The sequence below is a fragment of the Chaetomium tenue genome, assembly GCF_020726465.1.
Source record: "Chaetomium tenue strain MPI-SDFR-AT-0079 chromosome Unknown F5144scaffold_1, whole genome shotgun sequence".
Classification (NCBI taxonomy): domain Eukaryota; kingdom Fungi; phylum Ascomycota; class Sordariomycetes; order Sordariales; family Chaetomiaceae; genus Chaetomium; species Chaetomium tenue.
In genome coordinates this window covers 688,787-710,355 of record NW_027117329.1, presented here as the reverse complement: position 1 = coordinate 710,355, position 21,569 = coordinate 688,787, and the positions used below count along the sequence as shown (strand labels likewise).

The 21,569-nt window shown below is 58.6% G+C and overlaps 5 protein-coding genes across 5 annotated transcripts; 3 read left to right on the top strand and 2 right to left on the bottom strand.

The window, feature by feature from the left end:
- Positions 1-576: 576 nt before the first annotated feature.
- On the top strand, positions 577-1,752 carry F5144DRAFT_521835 (uncharacterized protein; the record flags this gene model as incomplete). The annotated part of the gene is made up of 1 exon (XM_066786726.1): positions 577-1,752. The coding sequence occupies one exon, from the start codon at positions 577-579 to the stop codon at positions 1,750-1,752; it is 1,176 nt and encodes a 391-aa protein (XP_066647743.1).
- Positions 1,753-2,338: 586 nt separating this feature from the next.
- On the bottom strand, positions 2,339-4,427 carry F5144DRAFT_5941 (uncharacterized protein). Its single transcript, XM_066790539.1, has 4 exons — positions 3,939-4,427; positions 3,598-3,869; positions 3,103-3,470; positions 2,339-3,017 (listed from the first exon to the last, which is right to left on the bottom strand). Exons 1-4 carry the CDS (start codon positions 4,238-4,240, stop codon positions 2,490-2,492), a joined length of 1,470 nt encoding a protein of 489 aa, XP_066647742.1. The 5' UTR covers positions 4,241-4,427; the 3' UTR covers positions 2,339-2,489.
- Positions 4,428-6,412: 1,985 nt separating this feature from the next.
- F5144DRAFT_5932 (major facilitator superfamily domain-containing protein) lies at positions 6,413-8,913 on the top strand. Its single transcript, XM_066790432.1, has 7 exons — positions 6,413-6,722; positions 6,799-6,861; positions 6,942-7,045; positions 7,116-8,002; positions 8,068-8,223; positions 8,298-8,566; positions 8,650-8,913. Exons 1-7 carry the CDS (start codon positions 6,534-6,536, stop codon positions 8,665-8,667), a joined length of 1,686 nt encoding a protein of 561 aa, XP_066647741.1. The 5' UTR covers positions 6,413-6,533; the 3' UTR covers positions 8,668-8,913.
- A 1,170-nt stretch (positions 8,914-10,083) lies between these two features.
- F5144DRAFT_500593 (uncharacterized protein) lies at positions 10,084-12,672 on the bottom strand (the record flags this gene model as incomplete). The annotated part of the gene is made up of 4 exons (XM_066786373.1): positions 10,084-10,578; positions 10,666-11,323; positions 11,398-12,265; positions 12,522-12,672. 4 exons carry the CDS (start codon positions 12,670-12,672, stop codon positions 10,303-10,305), a joined length of 1,953 nt encoding a protein of 650 aa, XP_066647740.1. The 3' UTR covers positions 10,084-10,302.
- Positions 12,673-13,086: 414 nt separating this feature from the next.
- F5144DRAFT_616611 (uncharacterized protein) lies at positions 13,087-21,504 on the top strand (the record flags this gene model as incomplete). Its single annotated transcript, XM_066791848.1, has 10 exons — positions 13,087-13,264; positions 13,326-15,012; positions 15,733-16,246; positions 16,364-16,502; positions 16,558-16,601; positions 16,670-18,354; positions 18,433-19,435; positions 19,502-20,325; positions 20,586-20,689; positions 20,811-21,504. The coding sequence occupies 10 exons, from the start codon at positions 13,087-13,089 to the stop codon at positions 21,320-21,322; spliced, it is 6,690 nt and encodes a 2,229-aa protein (XP_066647739.1). The 3' UTR covers positions 21,323-21,504.
- Positions 21,505-21,569: the final 65 nt, after the last annotated feature.

The window sequence follows — 21,569 nt, the reverse complement described above, 5'->3', positions numbered from 1 at the left end:
GCGCGTCGCCTTGCCTTGCCGCTCTTTTTCCCAGACCGGCAGGTCTATGCATGTGGTATTGCGTGGCTGTCAGTCTAACCTCGTTCAGCCTCCAAGGAAACATGGTGTTAACCCCCTGCAAGCCGGAGCTTCAAACGGTGGACGGACATACTGTGTAAGATTTTGACGCCTCACACCTGCGTATCACCCGGTCACGTTTGGACGCCTTCTTGGAGGGCTTGCAGTGGGTGGCGTCCTCGGATATCAACGTGCATACCTTGATGAGTGCGTTATTCAGTACATACATGGCCTCGCAGGGGGGTATGGCCGGGGACCTCGCCGCGGGGAACCACCGCAGAATGGGAGCGGAAGGAGTATGGGAAGGATTCGGTGTGCAGCCAGGAGGGCCGTGTATAGTCGCGATCCTGCACGAGGGAGGCTCAGCAACGGCCATTATTAACCCACCTCAATTGTAGATGGATACATAGAGACTGACATGAAGCCGCGTCCCGTACCTAAAGTACCTACCCGACGCCGTGGTACGAGCTCCTGCGAGCTATGTTCCAAGCCGCCTCGGACGAATACAGGTACGACAACATGAATGGAGTATCACGGCATATCGCCTGCGTGTTGTGCCGCGACCGCAAGGTGCGTTGCAATGGAGAGCAACCGGCCTGTGAAAAGTGCCGGCAAGCAGGCGAGAAGTGCGTTTACCTGCCCACGTGCAGGCCAAATAAAGCCGATCTGGCGCAGAAGCTCGATACTCTGCAACAACGTTTGGGTAGGTTTCTCCAACTCCACGTCGCACCGGTGGGTGCACGTATAATGATGATGTTGGGGGCGAACGGGGGGAATGATGATGAACGTGACGTTAACGCAACCGGGACGGTGACAGAGAAAGCGGAGGCGTATATCCGAAAAATGGACAATGAAGCCAACTGCACCAAGACGACGGTGCCATCTTACTTCAGCCCACCACCCACCATGAGCCCTGCGTCCACGCCGCGGCTACCCCTCCAGATGCCGCCCTTCGGGACGCCACCAACACCAACCAGCTTCACACCCGGGCTCTACCACCCCGAGCCAAGAATCAAATGGCCCGAGCTGTTGGGTAACGACTTCCTTTATACGCCGCTCCTGGACTCCCAGATGCAGGCGGGTGGGATGGATGGGGCGCAGCTGGACGGGCACGTCGACGGCACGGATCTGTCGGAGCACGCGCGCAGCTCGTCCAGCATATCCATCCCCAGCCTGCGCGAGATCCGGGAGCTAAGTTCAGCATTATACACGACCGACAGGGTAGCAAGGGTGTGCGATACCTGCAACGCCGCCACTGCCGAGCTGGAGGCGTACTGCATGACGGCCTTCAGCGCCCACTCAGACATCGCCGGCATATCCCTCGCGCTGGCCGAGTACCTGGCGTGGATGCGCAAGGGCGCCAACCTGAAGACAGACAACATTGCGAGCATGCTCGAGACGCTCGAGTTCCGCGCGCGCGAGGTGCACGAGATCGCTGAGGCGAGGCCTTGGGCGGCGTGGCGAAATATGGTAGTGGCCTTGAAGCCCTTGGGGCGCGCGGCAACCCGGCTTGCCGAGCTGGAGGAGGACCTTGGCAGGCAGTCGGCGGAGGCCGGACACTTCTTCCAGACCGAGTACGACATACGCATGACCCTCGCGGATCAACGCAAGTCGCCCGTAATGGGAGTGGGAATGGAACTTGGGACGCCACTCGCGGCATCGTCGGATGCGTCGGGTAGCCAGATGGAAAGCTAGAATTATAAACGAAATGAATAGAACCCGGGAGTTCTAGATTGCACTGTTAGATAGCCGTTGTCAGCATCCATAAATTCAAAGATCTCTTACCATCATGCCGAACGCCGCCGTTGCTGACTTTTAAGTTCTCACTCCTGCGTTCATCCTGTTGCATCAGATCTGATCTGCCACGTTGGGTCATGTATGTATTCCCATGATCGGCAGGGGGTGGGGATTTTGTACAACTCTTCACACGCGAGAATAATGGAGGCACCCGGGCAAGCCGAGACATCAACGTCAGGGAGGTTGCAACGTGGTGGAGTTAGGCTGAAAGTTTAAACCAGGGATTTGCGTTTTCTCCCCCACAGTCTGGTAAAAAAAGAAACACAAAAAGAAAGAACCAACAGGTTGCAGTGCGTTGGTTGTTGGTTCCACAAGTGGAACACACAAATGGAACACACCAGGGGGAAGTTCCCTCGAGGCTCCCAACCGCCGATGCCGAGCGAATTCATCAGAGCACAGCAGGAGAGGCGTTTACCAGACTAGCCGTGATCTGGCTGGCCGCTAATCTTAGTTTCTCATGCCCATGCATCAAAGTGCCCAAGGTAGGCGCTGGTGAACTCGTGGTGAAAGTGAATTCTGTTATTGTATTCTTCGCTAGCTAGAAGAAGCTGGCCGTTCAACGCCAACGGCCGACCTCTACTACAGACACTAGACCAAAATGAACGCAGCCCACCCGGCACCACATCCCCCCCCACTCAAATGTTAGCCGCCAGAGCAAGCCTCGTGCCCTGCCAAACCACAAAGAAGGCCGCCAGCGCACCCAACGAGCGCAACAACAAAAACAGCGACGAAATCGGCGCCGCCGCACCCTCCAACCCCTTCCCCCTCCCCACCCCCCTCTCATCATCAAACGGCACCCGCCCCTTCCGAAACCCCTCCACCTCCACAAACTCCAGCTTCGGCCCCTTCCGAATAATCTCGCTCATCTGATCCGCCGTCGTGCGATCCGCCTGTAGCGGCAGCAACCAAGTCGCCATGAAGCGGTGCCAGCGCGTGTCCCACGCCTGCACCTTGGTGATCAGGCTGGACACCGCCAGGATGTCCTGCATGCGCTTGAGCCGCTCCGTCTGGTACGCGGCAAACGCGGCATCCAGGGCGGCGGCGGTGGGCTTGGGCTTGTTCGCTGTTGCCCCGCCATCCTGCAGGAGCCGCTGCAGGTGGTTACACAGCACGGCGATTGACTCGATGCCCGAGTTGCCGCCGAGCGCGATGTTGGGCGTGACCTGCAGTTTCGGCGTTAGCACCACGTGGTGGGGGCGGGGGGGCCACGAGGGAAATAAAGGGGGGGGAAGGGGGCGGATCGCATACCTTATGCGCCGAGTCACCGGCGAGGACGATGCGTCCATGGTGCCAGTGGGTTAGCACGCCCTCCTCCAGGGGGATGAGGGTGCCGCGGGTGCGGCGCTTCCACAGCTCGCCGAAGACCAGGGTGTCGGAGACGGGGTGGTCGGCGAACTGCTGGGCCAGGTCCTCGGCGTCCTGGTCCGTGTAGTTCGCGCGCTTGGGCCAGGTGAAGGGCTCGTCGACGCGGAAGATGAAGAAGAAGTAGGCTCTATCCGGCTGGGACAGCGCCAGCAGGGAGCGCCCCGTGCCGTTGACCACGGTGACATCCCGATCGCCAAGCTCGGGGATGTTGGGGGTTACGCCGATCAGGGACTTCCATTGCGTCTTGATGCCTGGGTACGTGAGACATTGGGGTGCTTAGCGGTGACTCCTCTTGTTGGGGGCGGAGTAGAAGCGTGGGGATTCAAAGGAGAAGGATGTGTGGGGGCTGAGAGGGAAGGGTAAAACAAACGTACTCACTGGTCTTTTCTTGGACGGTAATAAGGCCAGGCGAGGCCTTGTTCGCCTGCTCCCACATGACGCTTCTCACCATGCTGTACACGCCGTCGGCGCCAATGACCATATCGCCTGTCTCGACATCGCCGTTGACGAGGGTAACCTCGACTCCATCTGGAGTCTCTTTGATGCTTTTCACACCAGAGGATGTCTTGATGTAGGATTTATCAGGCAACTTGTCGTACATGATCTGGAGAAACTCACGCCTCTCCAGCACCAGAAGCGAAGAGCCATGGCTTTAAACTGATGTTAGTTTCTTGATACATTGGTGCAACGTGGTTGGGACTTGGGAATGTTTGGCTCACTTCTCCTGCAGATGTTGGAAATAGCCATTATCCATAAACTTCTTTCCATCCGGGTACCGGGTCAACCAGTTGCGGCCGGGCACACAGGCCTTCTCGACGGCCTCGAAGCATCCGAGCTGGTGAAGAATGCGTGAGCCATGCGGGTAGAGGGCGATACTGGCACCCTCAGGCGGGGCGACGACGGCGCGTTTCTCGAGCACCACGTGGTCAATGCCGGCCTTCTGGAGGCAATGCGACGCCGTCAGGCCCACCACGCCGCCGCCGACGACGATGACGCGGAAGGGACGTTTAGATTCCGGCATGCTTGCAGGTTGCGAGATTCGTGGGAAAACAGGTCTCGCATCAAACCTGAAACATTAATAATCCTCAGAGAGGTTACAACTTACGGATTGGCATCGGCGATAGTTTGGTTGGATCTTATACGGTATCACTGGCAAGCACTCAAATAATCTATCGCTGTACGGCCCCGAGCTACCTTATCGGCGACGCGCCGACTGGCCGGAACGGAAGGATGGGTTCAAAAGCGCACACATTTCGGCCCCTTCCGGGGCATAGCTTCGGTTTCGGCCACCTCGGTCCGGGCTTGATCATGAATGTCCGATTGCATCCTTCGGTTGTTCCGGTCCGGGCCATTGCATTAGTGTGCCGGATGGTGGGCTTAGTGTGCACGATCTTGCCTAAGCAGCGAAGGCAGTGTCGCTTACGTGTGCGTGTGTGTGGTGCGAAGGTGCGTGGGTGAACCCCGTCGTAATCCATGTGAAGATCTGTGCGGGACTGACGGGAGTGACCTGGCGGGAGTGGGAGTTGTTAGCTTGTGGCCGTGCTTGGCACTTCTGCCAGATTCGGCTCCAAAGAGGTGCGAATTCCCGGAGGACCAGGGGGCCACAATTAAACTTCCGTCTCCCACTTCTCCATATTCCCCCACCCCGAAACTGTAATCTGGTGTATTCGCGACTTTGAAATGGTTGATTGGCTCGAATGCGATGCAGCGCAGCCCAAACTTCCTGTCTGTTTGGGCACGGATGAACTCGGAAACAGAGTTCGAGAAATATCCAAGGGTTTCGGTATTAAGGCGGGCATGAAAAGGAAAATAAGCGAATACTTCCAGGGGTTGGGCGATGACACGGCCACCCTCCCTCACGAAACCCCCGGTTTGAGGGCGACATTACTCGACGCGTCTGCATGAGGTAGGACTGCCCGAGTTCACGGCGTCTTGCTACCCGTCGCCGATTACGGAATCGGTCAGGAACGGAAGGTTTCCTCGTAGGCAGGTAATCTGTATCAGGACAGCAAAACACCTCAGGATCTGACGTGGGGGCGCAGTTGAGATCTCACGGAAAAGATGGAGTGATCTCAACCAATCGGACATCAACCGTGGCTGTTCTGCAGGCAGGTGCATCCACATCGCTCTGAACTCGCACTGCAGTATCGGGGAGACCCTTGCAGAGGCTTGGCACAGGTTCGGAGGACTGCACCTGTCGAGGACAGGTCTGGCAAGATGCGGCGGGCGCCCCACAGGGTGAAATTTGAATCCGGAATCCCTGGCCAATCAGGCGTGGCAGCCCTCAGAATAACCTTTTAACGCCGAAAAAGCTTAACACCGTCGCGCAATCTTGAAGAAAGAGCTCCCGAAACGTTAATTGTCTGCGCCTGCCTGGCTCCAGAGCAAACACGTTCCTTCAAGATTGGGTCCCAAGCTGCAATCTGTCACTCGAACCACACCATTTCTCAAGCCGCGCGATTAAAAATCACTTCTTATCTGTGCTGACTGCGTGTTGAACCCAGTTAGATACCCAGATTCCAACCGAAGGAGCGGGATCGGAGGCAAACTGGTATCCCGTGATCCCAATCATTTCAATGATTACGATAATTGCAACAATTCCAGAGATTCCAATGCAAAATTGCAAAGAACCCAAATTTACTGCCAAGCCCCGTTACCTACTCAGGGCTGCCTTACCGAACGCGGTGTGACTTGAGAAACATATGAAACCGTCATCCAAATGGCCCGCTTTTTGCCTGAACCAACCAATAATCTGATTCCAACCATCGGCGTAAAGACAGCTTGGAGTCTTATCTCCTAAACCCCAGATTCACCACCCAGTCTCGAGCCAGTCCCAGCACTCCCAGACTGCGACTTTGCCCATCTTTTGCTGCATATGCCACATGTTGCGTAACGAAGGGATTCCTCCCGCCGGCACATTCCCTGCAGCCCAGCTTAGAAATCCGTAATTTCAGTGTTTTTGGTTCCTTCGTTCCTGCTGGAACCGGGGGCGGCTTCGAAACGGTACCGTTCTTGGGACGAAATAAAAAAACAAAGAGGACGAGGGGGCCGAGGGAGGGGGTGAATGAATAAGACGCCCAATCTCTGGCCCGGGGATTAGCGCTTATTAATGATAGCGCCGAAAAATCACCTTTCCCCTAACACCGCATGTGGCATGTCGTATGGTAAATAGTGCATCGATTTTGGGCCTGTTGAACTCTTTCGTTTTTTCTGTCTGCAGCTTGCAGTGACGGTTCTTCCCCTTCCACATCAAAAGTGCACAACTTAGGATCGTGACTGGACGTGACGGCATCACAACTTCACACGAGCACGACATGGCCGTTAGCAACGAGCCGCTGGCCACCAGCAACGGTGCGCCTAAGACAGACCTCGATATTCCAGACACGACACAGGCCGTGAACCAGATCGATGAGAAGAACGATGCCGTGCGGTCGAGCTCTTCCGACCCGGAGGTGGCAGCCAAGACTGACGATGGTCCCCAGAGGACTGTCACCGGTTTCAGGGTAGGTGCCATTTGGCCTGGACGAGATGGGGAGTTTCCCCTGAGCCCTCATACTGACGCGACTTTTACCCCTGTAGTGGTTCTTCGCCTACGCGTCTGTTCTCTCGACTGTCTTCCTGTTCGCCCTTGATGGTACCATCGTGAGTGAACCATTGCCCTACTGGCCGCTGTGGCTGGCACACTGCCGCCTCTTGTGCCCAGCTTGCTCACACCCCAACAGGTTGCCAATGTCCAACCCCAAATCGTCGACACCTTCGGCGAGGTCTCCAAGTTGCCATGGATCGGTGTCGCCATGAGTCTCGGTACTATCTCTATTCTTCCGCAGTAAGTCCCCTACCCAGCCCACGCAACATGTTCGCGGGCTCGGCCACTAACCACTCCCGCCCTTCCACAGCGGTAAAGCTCTCGCAATCTTCAACGTCAAATGGTATTATCTCGCTTGTGTCGCCGGCTTCGAGGTCGGGAGTGCCGTTTGCGGTGCCGCGCCTAACATGAACGCTTTGATCGTTGGTCGTCTCATTCTGGGTATCTTCGGGTCCGGCGTCTACTCCGGCTCCCTCACTGTTGTCGCCCTCATGACCAGCAACCGCGAGCGGCCGCTGTACTTCTCAGGCATCATCGCCATCTGGGGTATCGGCAGTGTCATCGGTCCTGTCATCGGCGGCGCCTTCGCTGAGAGCAGCGCGACCTGGCGATGGGCCTTCTACATCAATTTGCCCGTGGCCGCCGTCTTCATCCCCGGCTTCCTCTTCTGCATCCCCTCGATCAACCCGTCCCCCACCCTGTCGGTCTCGCAGAAGCTGCGCACCCAGGACTGGGTCGGCATCACCATCTTCGAAGGCGGCTCTGCCTGCTACGCCATGGCCATCACCTTCGGCGGCATTGTCTACTCGTTCAGCAGCGGCCAGGAGATTGCCTTGTGGGTCATGACGGGTGTGTTGTTAGTCACCTTCATCTTGGTTGTCATCTACCACCCGTTCGTTGCGAAGCAGCACCGATTGTACCCGGGCCATTTCCACAAGCGCCTGGAGCTCAACAACCTGCAGCTCCAGCTGTTTGTCGTGTCGGGCACCATGATGACGAGCGTCTACTACATCCCGCTGCTGTTCCAATTCACCCGAGGCGACGGTGCCTTGGACGCCGGCGTGCGCCTCCTGCCCATCATGAGCATGATTGTCGCCTTCTCCATCCTCAACGGTTACCTCATGCCCAAGCTCGGCTACTACATGCCGTGGTATGTCTTTGGCAACGCCGTCATTCTGGCCGGCTCCACCTGCATGTGTAAGTCATCCCTGCGCGGCGCCTTTGACATCTCTGCAGTGACTAACCCACCCTCCCTTTCACAGTCCGCGTTGACGTCAACACCCCCGACTCCCACATCTACGGCTTCACCGCCCTCATCGGCATGGGCGTCGGCTCCTACCTGACCGCGGGCATCGCCGTCGTGCAAGCGCTGGTCGAGCCCCACGAGGTCAGCGACGCGGTCGGTTTCATGACAGCCGGTAAGCCCTCCCCCTTTCCCCACCCCATCATCACCACCACCACCCACTAACCCCCCTTTTCCCACTACGCACAGCGCAAAACATGGGCCTAATCACCTTCCTCGGCGTGGCCGGCGCGCTGTACATCATCATCGGCACCGAAAACCTGGCCTCCGTGCTGCCCGAGCACTCGTACGACGACCTGCTGCAGCTGACGACGGGCATCCACGGCACCATCTTCCAGCACCTGACGCCGGAGCAGCAGGTGCAGGTCGTGGACCAGGTCACGTTTGCCACGCGCAACCCGTTCGGCCTGGTCATGGCGGCGAGCGCGCTGACGTTTACGCTGTCGCTTTTCTTGGGGGTGAGTTGCCTAACCTACCTACCATTCCTTTGGGATGTGGGGTTTGTTGGTGGTGCACGGTTTTGCTAACTTGTTGGGTGCAGCGCAAGAAGCTTTACTAAGTCATGCCCTGGTGGGTGGTGGGTGGTGGAATGATACCTGGCTGGGGACGAAACTATGGAGGCAGCTTGTTTTGCGGGGGACGCAGGGTGAGGTAGGGGGGCAAGCCAACTTAGAACCCTACCTTGGAGAACATCTTTTCTTTTGGTCTTGGTTGAGTACACGCACGGATAAAAGGAGAATGGTGGAGGCAATCAGAATGTGGAGTAAACGGAAATACCTTTATTTAATGAGATTGTAGACTTGCCAAATCTGTTGTGCATCCCGTAATGGTGCAGTCGTGGCGAGAGTACGTGGAGTCGGAATGCTTTTCAGCTTGGTGTGCATGTGGAAATCGAGGGAGACGGAAGTCTCAACTATGAACTTGACCAATGCACGTATCAAGATAACCTGTGTCACAAAGCTTTACCTTTCCCAGAAATGCCGAATAAAACCGCACCTCCTCGTATCAGTAGGCTGAGTAGAGAAACGGTTATGTGCGTGGTCTGTCCGCATTGCTGAGTGTCTCCCTTGAGAAAAGACCGTTTTGTGCATACATCGGGCGAGGAAGGGAACTATAACACCCTATTCGATGCTTACGATGGCTTGTGATATCTACCTACCTACATTAACGTTGAATCTCTTTTGGAACCTTGGGCAATGAGTGGTGTATTGCGTATTGTTGCCCCGCCATGGGCCGATGTTTCGTTCTAATATCTGGTTGGCAGAGTACCACGGCGGTTGGGGGCTTTTGGATTATGAGAAATGGCTTTTACCGCCTGTTTCTCACACCCAACACGATGTTAACAACCAGGGCCTGAATCCGAGCGAATTACTGGCCCTAATTATAGTATTTTCGCGTGTGAAACGACTACCGAGAGAAAGCCTGGTCCTAGGTAGTAATTCCTAGGGACTATCTCAACGCTTGGTTGATACAGATGAAATACGGCCCATTTTGTTTCAGACGAGCCGCCCCTGAAATGTAATACGTAAATGTGTGTCTAAGTGAACAATGGGCGTTTTCTTCTTCCGAGCGCCGTTTTCTTCAGAGATGTCGTCCTATGGATGTCATGAATATCACAACACTCATAGTTTCTTGAGTTCTTCAAAAAAACTTCATTTCATAATAGCAAGGTGGGTAAAACCTACTACTGCTGCTACTAATATGAGAATAATCACGGGGTAGGCCGGTACGTAAAGCTTAGCAGATTCACAAATAGTCTTATTCTAGTTCAGGTGTTCAATGCCACCCAAGTTGAGTTCGTGAATCGGTTGCTGGATGCAATAGCATCAAGAGGTTGTATCCCAGACCCTGAGACAACATATGAATACGGTCACCAACTTCCGTCAGTTACAGGAGTTTACCCGCCTCGCTTCAATGCTCCTCGATCAATCGAAGCGAGCACAAGAACCACACGTCACATCAAGGCATGTCAGATTCAGGTGATTACATATTTGTTCTTCCCGCTTGTGTTACTAGGTACCTGCCAACCCCGCCCTGCCAAAGCTCGAATCTTATTTCCAGTCTAGACGCCCTCAATTGTAACTTGTTCATCACCAGGCACTTTTCTTGCACGAAATAACAGCGAACTGGTCTCTTTCGTTCCTCTATAATCTACGCTGATATCCCCTGACATCACAGGCCTAGCACATACGCATTAGTAGGTGCCAGAGCGGAGCCATGTTGCCAACGGCACAGCAATGACGAGGAAAATAACCACGGGAAGCACCAAGCTTCCCGACGCCGACGTCTTCCCGGGCGCTGCTTCGAGAGCCATACCTGACTGCTGCAGCTTCGTCCTCTCCTGCGCTTCCTTGAATTCCTCGAGCAGGTTGTGGAAATCCCTCGGGTACGTGGGCAGAAAGAGGTGGGCCAACACATTCTGCTTGCGTCTGGTGTTGATGCCGAGATCCTTGAGCAACGTGTCGATGTACTATTGGCAACACAGTGTAAGTAAGTTAGGTCGTTTTTCCACTTCTCGGAAGGATCCGAGTTTAGGCCGGATTGGGCGATTACTTACAGACAAAAAGTCAAAGATAGCATAAGCGTGCTTCCGCCCCTGTGCAGGATATCGCTTACGGGCCCACACATTCCACTCCGCCACTTCCCGCTCCATCTCGGCCTGGCCCGGGGGGTCCAGCAGGCCGAGCAGGAAGGCCGTGCCCCACAGCGCCTGCACCTCGGAGACCATCGGCGTGTAGATGGAGTGGATGAAGCCGGGGAAGACAATGGTGCGGTCGCCCTCGGCCGCCATGCCCGGCACGATCAGGCGCCGGTAGTGGCGGCTGGGGCCGTGGTTGCTGCCGGCCTCGCGGTGGGCGCTGCTCTCGACCTGGCCCGAGCTGAGCGGGGGGTTCCGTAGGGTGGGCAGCTTGCGGTCGACGGCTTCTTCGGCGCGCGCTTCGGCCTTGGCCCATCGCTCCTTGTCGGCAGGGTCGAGGTCGGTGGTGAGACCGAAGGTCCGCTGCAGCTCGGGGCTAAATGTGTGGTACGACTTGTCGAAGCCGGTGCACAGGACCACGTAGTCGGTCTCGACCTGGGTGCCGTTGTCGAGATGGACCTTGTTGTCGATGAAGGACTTGATACCTGTTCTGTGGACTGTGCAGTCCCCGGCGTGGAATACCTTCCAGAAGTTGGGTACACTCGCGGCTCCGAGACCGGCATTTGCCCAGAAGATTCTGTGTAACGGTTACAAGTTATTGTCAGCCTTGCGTGTGATACCGTGATTGGAGTCAAGCCAGGCAGAACTTACCCGTTTCCATGCGGAAGCGGCCTCAACTTCTCTGCATTCGGCGTCCTGCTGTATCCAGAGTGTCTTTCGGCGATGCTGTTGACCAGCTTCCAAAACTGCCGCCCCAGCATTCTTCCCACGCTTGTCTGGTGGAAGAAACGATAGCCTGGACCTTCGGTGGCCATAATGCTGGCACCGATCGTGGCCATAAATCTCGTGGCAATCACATCCATGCTGTTGACAATGCCAAAGATGGTCGGGGGCATAAGTGCCACGGGCCCCGATCCGGACTCATCGGGTCGGATCACCCAGTCCACCTTCTTTCCGGCGTCCAGCAGGAAGAAGACGGTGTCAAAAGCTGATTTGGCGCCCCCAAGCACGGTTACGCGTTTGACTTTGGCCAAGGCACCTAGATGTGTCCCCGTCTCCTGGGAGTGGATGATGGGCGCGTCAAAGTTGGACTTGGGCCACTTGGGGATCACAGCATGCGAGGTGGCCCCCGAGGCATAGATCAACTTCGCACATTCTACCACCTTGTTGCCCTCGCCTTCGACGTCTAATCTCCAACCTCGACCGTTCGGCAGTCGAGTCACGTTTGTAACAGACGTATTGAAGCGAGTCCGTTCTGCAAGGTGGAAATCGTGAGCGAAATCCGTGAGATATCGGTGGATCGTTTCGCCCGAGATGTAGCCATCATTGGTAATACCCTCGCGGCGCATAGGGTAGAACGAGTATTCAAACTGGCCAAACTTGATTTGCGCGTAGAGGCTGGGATAGATCTTGTCCGCACCCCAGACGCCGCCAAACGATGTACCCTGGTCTATGATGATCAGGTTGACCTCCGGGGCCAGGTCGAGGTACGTTTTCGCGTTAATGAGGCCATTCCAGCCTATCCAGAGACGATCAAGCGTGTTAGTCACTTGGATACTAGGTATGGAAGTGAATTCTACTCACCGGCACCAACTACCACAACATCAACCTGTTCGGTCGCCATCGCAAGGGACGCTCTGGTTTCCAGGGTATTCCGAGTTGAGCTGTAAATTTTTGATGGAACCGGTCATCCCAGGGCAGGGCGGATCTTCGTCAAAGTGAGTTGCAGTATGGCGACGGTGGGAAGTAACGGGGGCATCCTTCGAAGCACGTACCTAGTCGGCCGGCGGCTCGAGAGGGTTGGGTAACATCGCCGCACCGGCTCCCGAAGACCGAGAAGCTTGATTCCATGCGGGCAATGGCCTGACAACGGTTATGCAGCGCGCCGATGTCTCCCGAGCCCGAATGGCAGGGGTGCTTCGCCATGGGTGTGCGTCGAACCCCCATGGGCTCGGTCGTTTCGGCCCGCGGCCGGCCGGACAGGATAAGCACACTGCACCTTCACGACAACCAATGAGAGGATCACGATTCGGTATTCACATTAGAAATCTGGGAGAGCCCGGTCTTTCCTATTCGGGTAATCGTGTTGCTCTCGCCATCGAGGCCGGGTCTGACGCTCCGTCTCAAGGATATGTCGCTGATAAGCGGTCCGGACTGAGTAGACGGCCCCGGTCACGGCTGAGTACATATACGGAATCAGCTGTCAGATCGTATGATTTAACTCGAGCAGCTCTTCTCCTTACCTCCCATCGAAGCAGGGTTCCAGACCATCCTCCACCTCCATCCACACTACCAGACCACGCTTGAACAGCAGCACTACTCCGTCAAGCTCCATCCACCATGCCTGGCCGCATCGCCTCCTCCTCCTCGAGGCCATCCTCGAGGGACTCGTACGATGGTAGCCCGACGAGGAAGTCTGCCGTGCCGGAATATGACGAGTACCCCGCCGTCAGCTTCCCGGGCTATGCCGAACAGCCGCTCGACAAACAGCTCGAGCCAATCGCCGTGGTCGGCATGGGTAGGACACATCATGAGATAGTCTTTTGAGATATCTTGGTAGCTGACAAGTGTTATGATAGGGTGCCACCTACCGGGAGAAGTCCGGAGCCCCGCCGGGTTTTGGGATATGATGATGAACAAGCGGACTGGTCAGACCCCCAAGGTGCCGGCCGACAGGTTCAACATCGATGCCCACTTCCACGATAACAACGACCGTCCGGGAAGCTTTGGTGTTCTCGGCGGATACTTCCTCAAAGATGACCTGTCCAACTTCGACCCAGGCCTCTTCGGCATCACACCAATCGAAGCCATGTGGATGGACCCCCAGCAGCGGAAGCTTCTGGAGGTTGTCTACGAGGCTCTGGAGTCGGGCGGTATCCCGTTGGAAAAGATCTCGGGCACACGGACGGGTGTGTTTGCCGCCAGTTTCACTGCCGACTGGCAGCAGATGGCCTTCAAGGAACACTCGTTCCGTCACAACCTCGCCGCAACGGGTGTTGACCCCGGCATCATCAGCAACCGTATCAGCCACGTCTTCAACCTGAACGGTCCCAGCATTCTTTGCAACACGGCTTGCTCGTCGTCCATGTACGCTCTTCACAACGCGTGCAATGCCCTTCGCAACCGCGAAGCCGATGCCGCCATCGTCGCCGGTGTCAACCTGATCATCACGGTCGACCAGCACATGAACACGGCCAAGCTCGGTGTCCTTTCCCCGACCTCGACCTGCCATACGTTTGACGCGAGCGCCGATGGCTACGGCCGTGCCGATGCCGCTGGTGCCGTCTACCTGAAGCCCCTCTCGGATGCTATCCGTGACGGCGACCCGATCCGTGGTGTCATCCGCTCCAGCGCCGTCAACTCCAACGGTAAGGTTCCGGGTGCTGGTATCACCCACCCCAACCGTGAAGGGCAAGCCGACGTTATTGCTCACGCATATGAGCGTGGTGGTGACCTTGACCCCCGGCTTACTGGCTACTTCGAGTGTCACGGAACGGGCACGGCGGTTGGTGACCCGCTTGAGGTGCACGCCGTATCCATCGCCATGAACAAGAACCGCCAGCCTGGTGAAGAGCCGCTGTTGATCGGCGCAGTCAAGACAAACATCGGACACAGTGAGGCTGCCAGTGGATTGTCTGCCCTCATCAAGGCCATCCTGACCGTGGAGCGCGGTGTCATCCCGCCTGTCCGGGGCCTTGTCAACCCCAGCCCCGCCATCAAGTGGGACGAGTGGAAGGTCCAGGCCCCGACTGAGGCCGTGCCCTTCCCGGCTCACCTTCCCGTGAGGCGTGTATCGATCAACAGCTTCGGATACGGAGGCACCAACGCCCACGCCATCGTCGAGAACGCGGATTCGCTCCTCCGCAACATGCCCCGGCAGCAGTACCGGTTCCGGGACGACAACACCAACAGCGGCCAGAAGTCTGCCATGCCCCGCCGCGCCGCCCACCGCCGCCGTCCGTTCCTCCTGCCCTTCTCGGCTCACGACAAGCCCACGTTGCTGCGCAACCTTGACGCCCACGCCAAGGTGGTCTCCCAGTACAACCTCCTCGACCTGTCGTACACGCTCTCCAACCGCCGCAGCGTCCTCCTCAACAAGGGCTTCACCGTGGCCAGCCACGAGACCCTCGACGACGCCTTCAGCAACGTTGCCGCCTCCTTCACCTTCGCCGACGGCAAGAAGCGCGGCCCCAAGCCCCCCACTGTCGGCTTCGTCTTCACCGGCCAGGGTGCGCAGTGGGCCCGCATGGGCGCCGAGCTGCTCGAGTACAGCCCGCACTTCCTGAGCGCCATCCGCGCCCTGGATGCTGCGCTGGAGGATTTGCATGACGGCCCCTCGTGGTCGCTCGAGGATGTGCTTCTTGAGCCTGCGGAGCGCTCGCGCGTCAGCGAGGCTGCCTTCTCCCAGCCCCTGTGCACGGCTGTCCAGGTTGCCCTCGTGCAGCTGCTCGAGTCCTGGGGCATCCGCCCTGTTGTGACTGTTGGCCACTCTTCCGGTGAGATGGCCGCTGCGTATGCCGCCGGGCTCATCTCCGCCCGCGAGGCCATCACCCTGGCCTACTACCGTGGTGTCGTTACCGGCCGCGTTGAGACCCAGGGTGCCATGTTGGCTGTTGGCCTTGGTGCCGAGGATGTGGCCCCGTATCTGGCTGATGCCCAGAACAAGGCGGTTGTCGCTTGCCACAACTCGCCGGCCGGTGTTACCGTCAGCGGTGACGCTGATGCCGTTGACCAGGTAAAGGCCAAGCTCGACGCCGATGGTGTCTTTGCCCGCACCGTCAAGACCAACGGCAAGGCCTACCACTCGCACCACATGGCCCCCGTCTCTGCCACCTACGAGGAGCTCGTCCGTGCCGCCAAGTCTTACAACCCCTTCGACACCCCCTCAACGCCCCCTACAGCCAAGATGGTCTCGTCGGTCACCAACGCCGTCTTGCCCACCACGACCGTCCTCGATGAGACCTACTGGAGCACCAACCTCCGCAGCCCCGTCCTGTTCAACCAGGCGGTCCAGACCATCCTGACGGCTGAGGAGTTCAGCGACGTCGACCTGTTCATCGAAGTGGGTCCCCACTCCGCTATGTCCGGCCCCATCAAGCAGATCAAGGCCGCTCTGGGCCGCGAGAAGCTCGAGTACATCCCGACCCTCCTCCGGGGCACCGACTCGGCCGTCCAGCTCCTCAAGGTGGCCGGTGAGATGTTCCTGCGCGCCTACCCCCTGGAGATGGACCAAGTCTCGACCGCCTACGTCGAGTCCGGCAACAAGCTGGCCCCTGCGCCCGCCGTCATCGTCGACCTGCCGCCCTACCAGTGGAACTACGCCCGGCCGTTCTGGGCTGAGAGCCGTGCCTCCCGCGAGCACCGTCTCCGCACCCACCCGCGCCACGACGTCCTCGGTGAGCGCACTCTCGGTGGTTCACCCGCCAACCCGACCTGGAGAAACATGCTCCGCCTTCGTGACCTGCCTTGGCTCGGCGACCACGCCCTGGGTGGTGAGGTGGTGTTCCCGGCTGCGGGTTACTTTGCCATGGCCATCGAGGCCCTGACCCAGTTGAACGAGCTGAGCAGCACCCCCGTTGATATCCATAACTACGTTCTGCGCGACGTGTCGATCCAGAAGGCGCTTGTTGTGCCTGATGGCGATGACGGCATTGAGGTCCTGCTTGGCTTGAGCGCCTCCATGTACGGAAGCGGATGGTGGGACTTCACCGTTTCGTCCATCGACGACGAGGGCGTCAAGAAGGAGCACATGGCCGGTAGCGTGGGCATCAACAACAAGCCCCGCCGCCTCACCCCCAAGGCGGTGCCCAGCTTCCCCCAGCGTGCCAGCGGCAAGGCCTGGAACCAGGCCCTGCGTGACGTCGGCTTCGACTACGGCCCGACCTTCCAGGACATGGATGACATCCGCTTCGACGGCAAGAAGTTCCAGGCTAGCTGCACCACCGCGGTCAAGCAATCGGTGGACGCCTCCTTGGGCGAGTCGCGGTACGTCCTGCACCCGGCGACGGTCGATTCCGTCCTGCAGCTCAGCATCACCGCTATTTACGCTGGCCGCACCACCGCCATCAACTACGGTGTCATCCCCATCCAGCTGGACGAGGTCACCATCTGGCCCCCTACGGAGGAGCAGGTCCAGACCTCCACGGCCAGCGCCTACGCCTGGGTCGACAAGCGCGGTGTCCGCTCCTTCGAGAGCAGCGCCCAGATGCAGGCGGCCGACAAGAGCCTGCTGTTGGAGATTGTCAACCTCCGCGGTGTGAGCTACGAGGCTGCCGTGCCCCAGAAGGCGCCCTCTGCCCTGACTGAGCGTCTGTATGGTGAGCTCAGCTGGGATGTTGACTTCGACGCCCTCGTCGAGTCGGCTGACCTGAAGGGCTTCACCGTCCCCGAGGCGGTGCACCTCGCGCTGTTCAAGCGTCCCGAGACCAAGGTCCTGCAGGTTGGCGCCTCGGATATTGAGGGCGTGAAGCAGATCCTCACCAAGAGCCCCCGTGCCTCTTACACTGTTACCGTGGCCTCGGATGATGAGCTGGAGTCGGTCAAGACCGCCCTGAAGGATTACCCCCGTGCCAAGGTTGTCAAGCTAGACCTCACTCAGGAGCTCAGCGCCCAGTCCCTTGCGGCTGGCGCTTTCAATGTCCTGGTTGTCCGCCAAGCGGTCTCCGAGGAGGAGCTCACCAAGCTTCGCGAGACTGTCAAGATCGGCGGCTATGTCCTGTCCGACACCTCTTCCGGCACGGCCAAGGCGGCCAAGGTCTCTGAGGAAGCCCAGGATACCAAGGAGGGTGCTCAGCACACCGTCCAGCTCGTCTACGGAACCGCTCAGACTGCCATTGTCTCCTCCGTGTGGGCTGTCCTGCAGGCCCTGGGCTGGACCGTCGAGGTCACCGCGCTGAAGGACCTCACCGACGGCAAGATCCTGTCCCACGTTATCATCCTCGCCGACTTTGAGAGCCCTCTCCTCTTCAACATCACCGACGAGGAGTTCAGCCGCGTCCAAGCCATCACCAACACGACCTCGTCTCTGCTCTGGGTCACCCCCGGCGGCCTCCTCGAGGGCAAGCGCCCCGAGTTCGGCATGGTCCACGGCCTGGCCCGCACCATCAGCTCGGAGCAGGCCTCGCTCGACTTCAGAACCGTCGACATCGACCAGGACACCGTCACCTCGGAGGACACCGTCTCCGCCATCGTCCGGGTCGCCAAGCAGCAGGCCACCCCCACCGGCGAGAAGTCCGACCGCGAATTCTGCGTCGCCAACGGCAAGACCTACATCAGCCGCCTCGTCGGCAGCGACAGCCTCAACAACTCCTTCTCCGCCACGCGCGCCCCCGAGCCCACCGCCTTCACCTCCGAGAGCCGCATCTCGGGCGCCATCGTCAAGGGCCGCGTCATCTTCCACCAGGAGGCCGTCGTCGAGGACGTCAAGCCCGGCCACGTCGAGGTCCGCGTCGAAGCCAGCGGCCTCACCAAGGAGGGCGTGCTCGTCATCTCCGGCACCGACTACCCCACCACCTTCAGCCACGAGATCGGCGGCATCGTCACCCGCGTCGGCGCGGGCGTGACCACCCACAAGGCCGGCGACAAGGTAGTCGGCTTCCACGCGGACAAGTTCGCCAGCTACCAACAAATCCCCGCCAGCATGCTCTCCGCCCTCCCCAGCAACACCGACCTCACCACCACCGTCAGCGCCCTCTCCGCCTACGCCTCGGCCCTCCACGGCCTCGAGACCCTCGGCCAAATCAAAGCCAACGACAACGTGCTCGTCCTGCACGGCACGGGCCTAACCGGCGTGGCCGCCGTCAAGGTCGCCCTCACCAAGGGCGCGGTGCCCTACGTGGTGGTCGAGACCCCCGCCGAAGCCGAGTTCTTCCAGACCCAGCTCGGCCTCGACGCGGAGCAAACCCTCTTCGCGGGCGCCAGCGAGGACGCCGAAGCCGCGGCCTCGGTGCTCCTCGACATCCTCAACGAGCTGACGGCGGGTCACGGCGCGGACATTGTCTTCAGCGCGGGCAACACCGACCAGGCCACGGCGCGCGAGGCGTGGCGCCACATCGCGCCGCTGGGTCGGTTCCTGGATGCGGGCCGCAAGGATGTGCTGCACCGCCGCGCGCTGGATTCGGTGCCGACCGCCCAGCGCGGCGCGTCGTATCTGTCGTTTGATCTGGTGGGGCTGTTTGACGCCCGCCCGGAGGTGCTGGCGCGGTTGCTGCCGACGATTGTGGGCTTGGTGCAGCAGGGTGTGGTTGTGGCGCCTGGGCCGGTGCAGACGGTGCACCTGTCGGAGCTGGATAAGGCGGTGGCGGGCTTTTCGGATGCGTTTGGCGCGGTTAAGTCCGTGGTTACGTATGAGGCGGACGCTGAGAAGACGGTGGCGGTGGTGCCTGCGCGCCCGCCGCTGCGCTTCAACCCTGACTCTAGCTACCTGCTTGTGGGGTGCCTGGGTGGGTTGGGTCGTAGTCTGACGTCGTGGATGATGGAGTCGGGCGCGAGGCGGTTTACTTTCCTGTCTCGGTCTGGCGCTGACTCGCCCTCGGCGGCTAAGCTGGTCGAGGATATGGAGAAGGCCGGCGCTGTGGTGCAGGTGGTGCGCGGTGATGCTACCTCCAAGGAGGATGTGGTCCGCGCTGTTGCGCAGGTGCCGGCTGAGCACCCCATCCGGGGTGTAGTACACGCTGCCATGGTTCTCAGGGTAAGTCTTTCTGATTTCCTTTGTGGCTAAAGACTTGAAGAGGATGACCAGCTAACATCTCCACAGGACGGCCTCTTCCACTCCATGACCTACAACAACTGGAAGACATCGGTCTCGCCCAAGATCCTGGGCGCGGCCAACCTCCACGCCGTCCTGGCCGACGAACCCCTTGACTTCTTCCTCATGACCAGCTCCGTGTCGGGCGTGCTCGGCAACACCACGCAGAGCAACTACGCCGCGGCCAACACCTACCTCGACACGCTCGCGCGCCAGCGCCGCGTCGCCGGCAAGCCCGCAACGTCCGTGGTCCTGCCCATGGTCCTCGGCGTGGGCGTCGTGGCCGAGAACGTCGAGCTCGAGCAGTCGCTCAAGCGCAAGGGCATGTACGGCATCGACGAGGAGGAGCTCCTGGGCGCCTTCGAGGCCGCCATTACCAGCCGCGGCATCGACACCGCGATCGACCACATCGTCGTCGGCCTCGACCCGGCCAAGCTGCAGAAGGCGGTGCGCGACGAGCTGGCCACCGACAGCTTCTGGGTCGAGGACGCCCGCTTCAGCCACGCCGTGCACGACATGAACGCCTCGGCAGAGGATGGCAGTGATGGTGAGGGCGGCCAGGCCCAGAGCATCATCTCGGTCATCAAGGCTGCGGCGTCGCCTGCGGAGGCGGTGGGTGCGGTCACGGAACACTTTGTTGGGAAGTTGGCGCGGATGCTGCTGTTGGATTTGGATGAGTTTGAACCGGATGTCAAGTCTATTGCCTCGTACGGCATTGACAGCATGATTGGCGCGGAGCTGCGGAACTGGATCTTCAAGGAGTACAAGCTGGATGTGCCGTTCCAGCAGCTGTTGGGAGAGACGCTTACCATCACCAAGTTTGCCATCCAGGTGTGTGCGTCTCAGGGGATTGAGGTTGCTGCTTAGGGGACTGTCTAGAAGGGTTTCATGGGTAAAACTGTATTGGGATGGAAGGGTTGGTTTTCCTAGTCAAGATTGTTCTTTTGGGTTTCATTCGGTCTTCATGTTAGGCTTTCCAAGTTTTGCATTTGGTCATTAGATTTAGTCGTCATTCTTAGTTTCAACAAGATTTCCTCCTCTTGCTTCAAAGTCCCTTCAGAATGTGTGTTGATGGCCAATGAACCGCGTCCAGTGTTTGGGTGAACTCGGCGCCGACAAACCCGACGGATCCTTTCCAATCCCCGAGAATAGGGGTCTCTGCCTGCCGTGAGTTGACTTGGCGCGCTCGATTGGTTGGTAAACGCCGATTTGATCAGTTTGGCAGGCAGCAGTGCAGGGAGTTGAGTCTTGGTTGCAAGGGAGGCATCACAGGCGGGTTGAACCAGAGCGAAGATTTATTTCCTCATTCTCGCACAAGATTCACCGAGGTTTGTTGGCATCGATTCGCTCCAACCTGGAAAACTTTCTTCCCCATCGGGCCATCACCAAGAATCAACCCCAAACCTCACCATGGCACCCTCACAATCCACCGCACTCCAACTCGCAGCCCATGCCTTCGCCACCATCTTTGTTGGTTTCGGCATCAATGCCATCCTCCGACCAGAACATGCCTTGACTTTCTTCGAGTTCTCTCCGCCTTCCTCGCCCCAGGATGCCAAGATGGTCGACAGCTTGATGGCCGTCTACGGTGCCCGCGACATCTTCATGGGCCTGGCCATCTACTCGGCCGCACTATTCGGAACCAACAAGTCCCTCGGATGGACTCTCATTGCGGCCAGTGGAGTTGCCGCCGCAGATGGTGCTGTTTGCTATCTGCACGGGCAAGGGGAGTGGAACCACTGGGGCTATGCGCCGATGATCACAGTTGTGGGGGTGGTGTTGTTGGGATTGTTTGATGGCGCCGGCAAGCCCGCGACGAAGAAGGAGTGAGGTCCTCAAATGGGGCATGAGGCATGTTGTGATCGGGAGTGTGTTGTTACGAAAGGGATTTGGAACGGCTGCATGCAACGCGCACCAAGTATGTGAACCAGAAACTAGCCCGTTGCAAGTCTCTACTTGCCTCCTTCGCCGGGCCATGCCAAGAAATAAACACATGAACATTGATGTGGTCATTACCCGAAGGATATATGAAGAACAACATACGCCCACTTGTCCTATGACATGAACCGATCCCGCT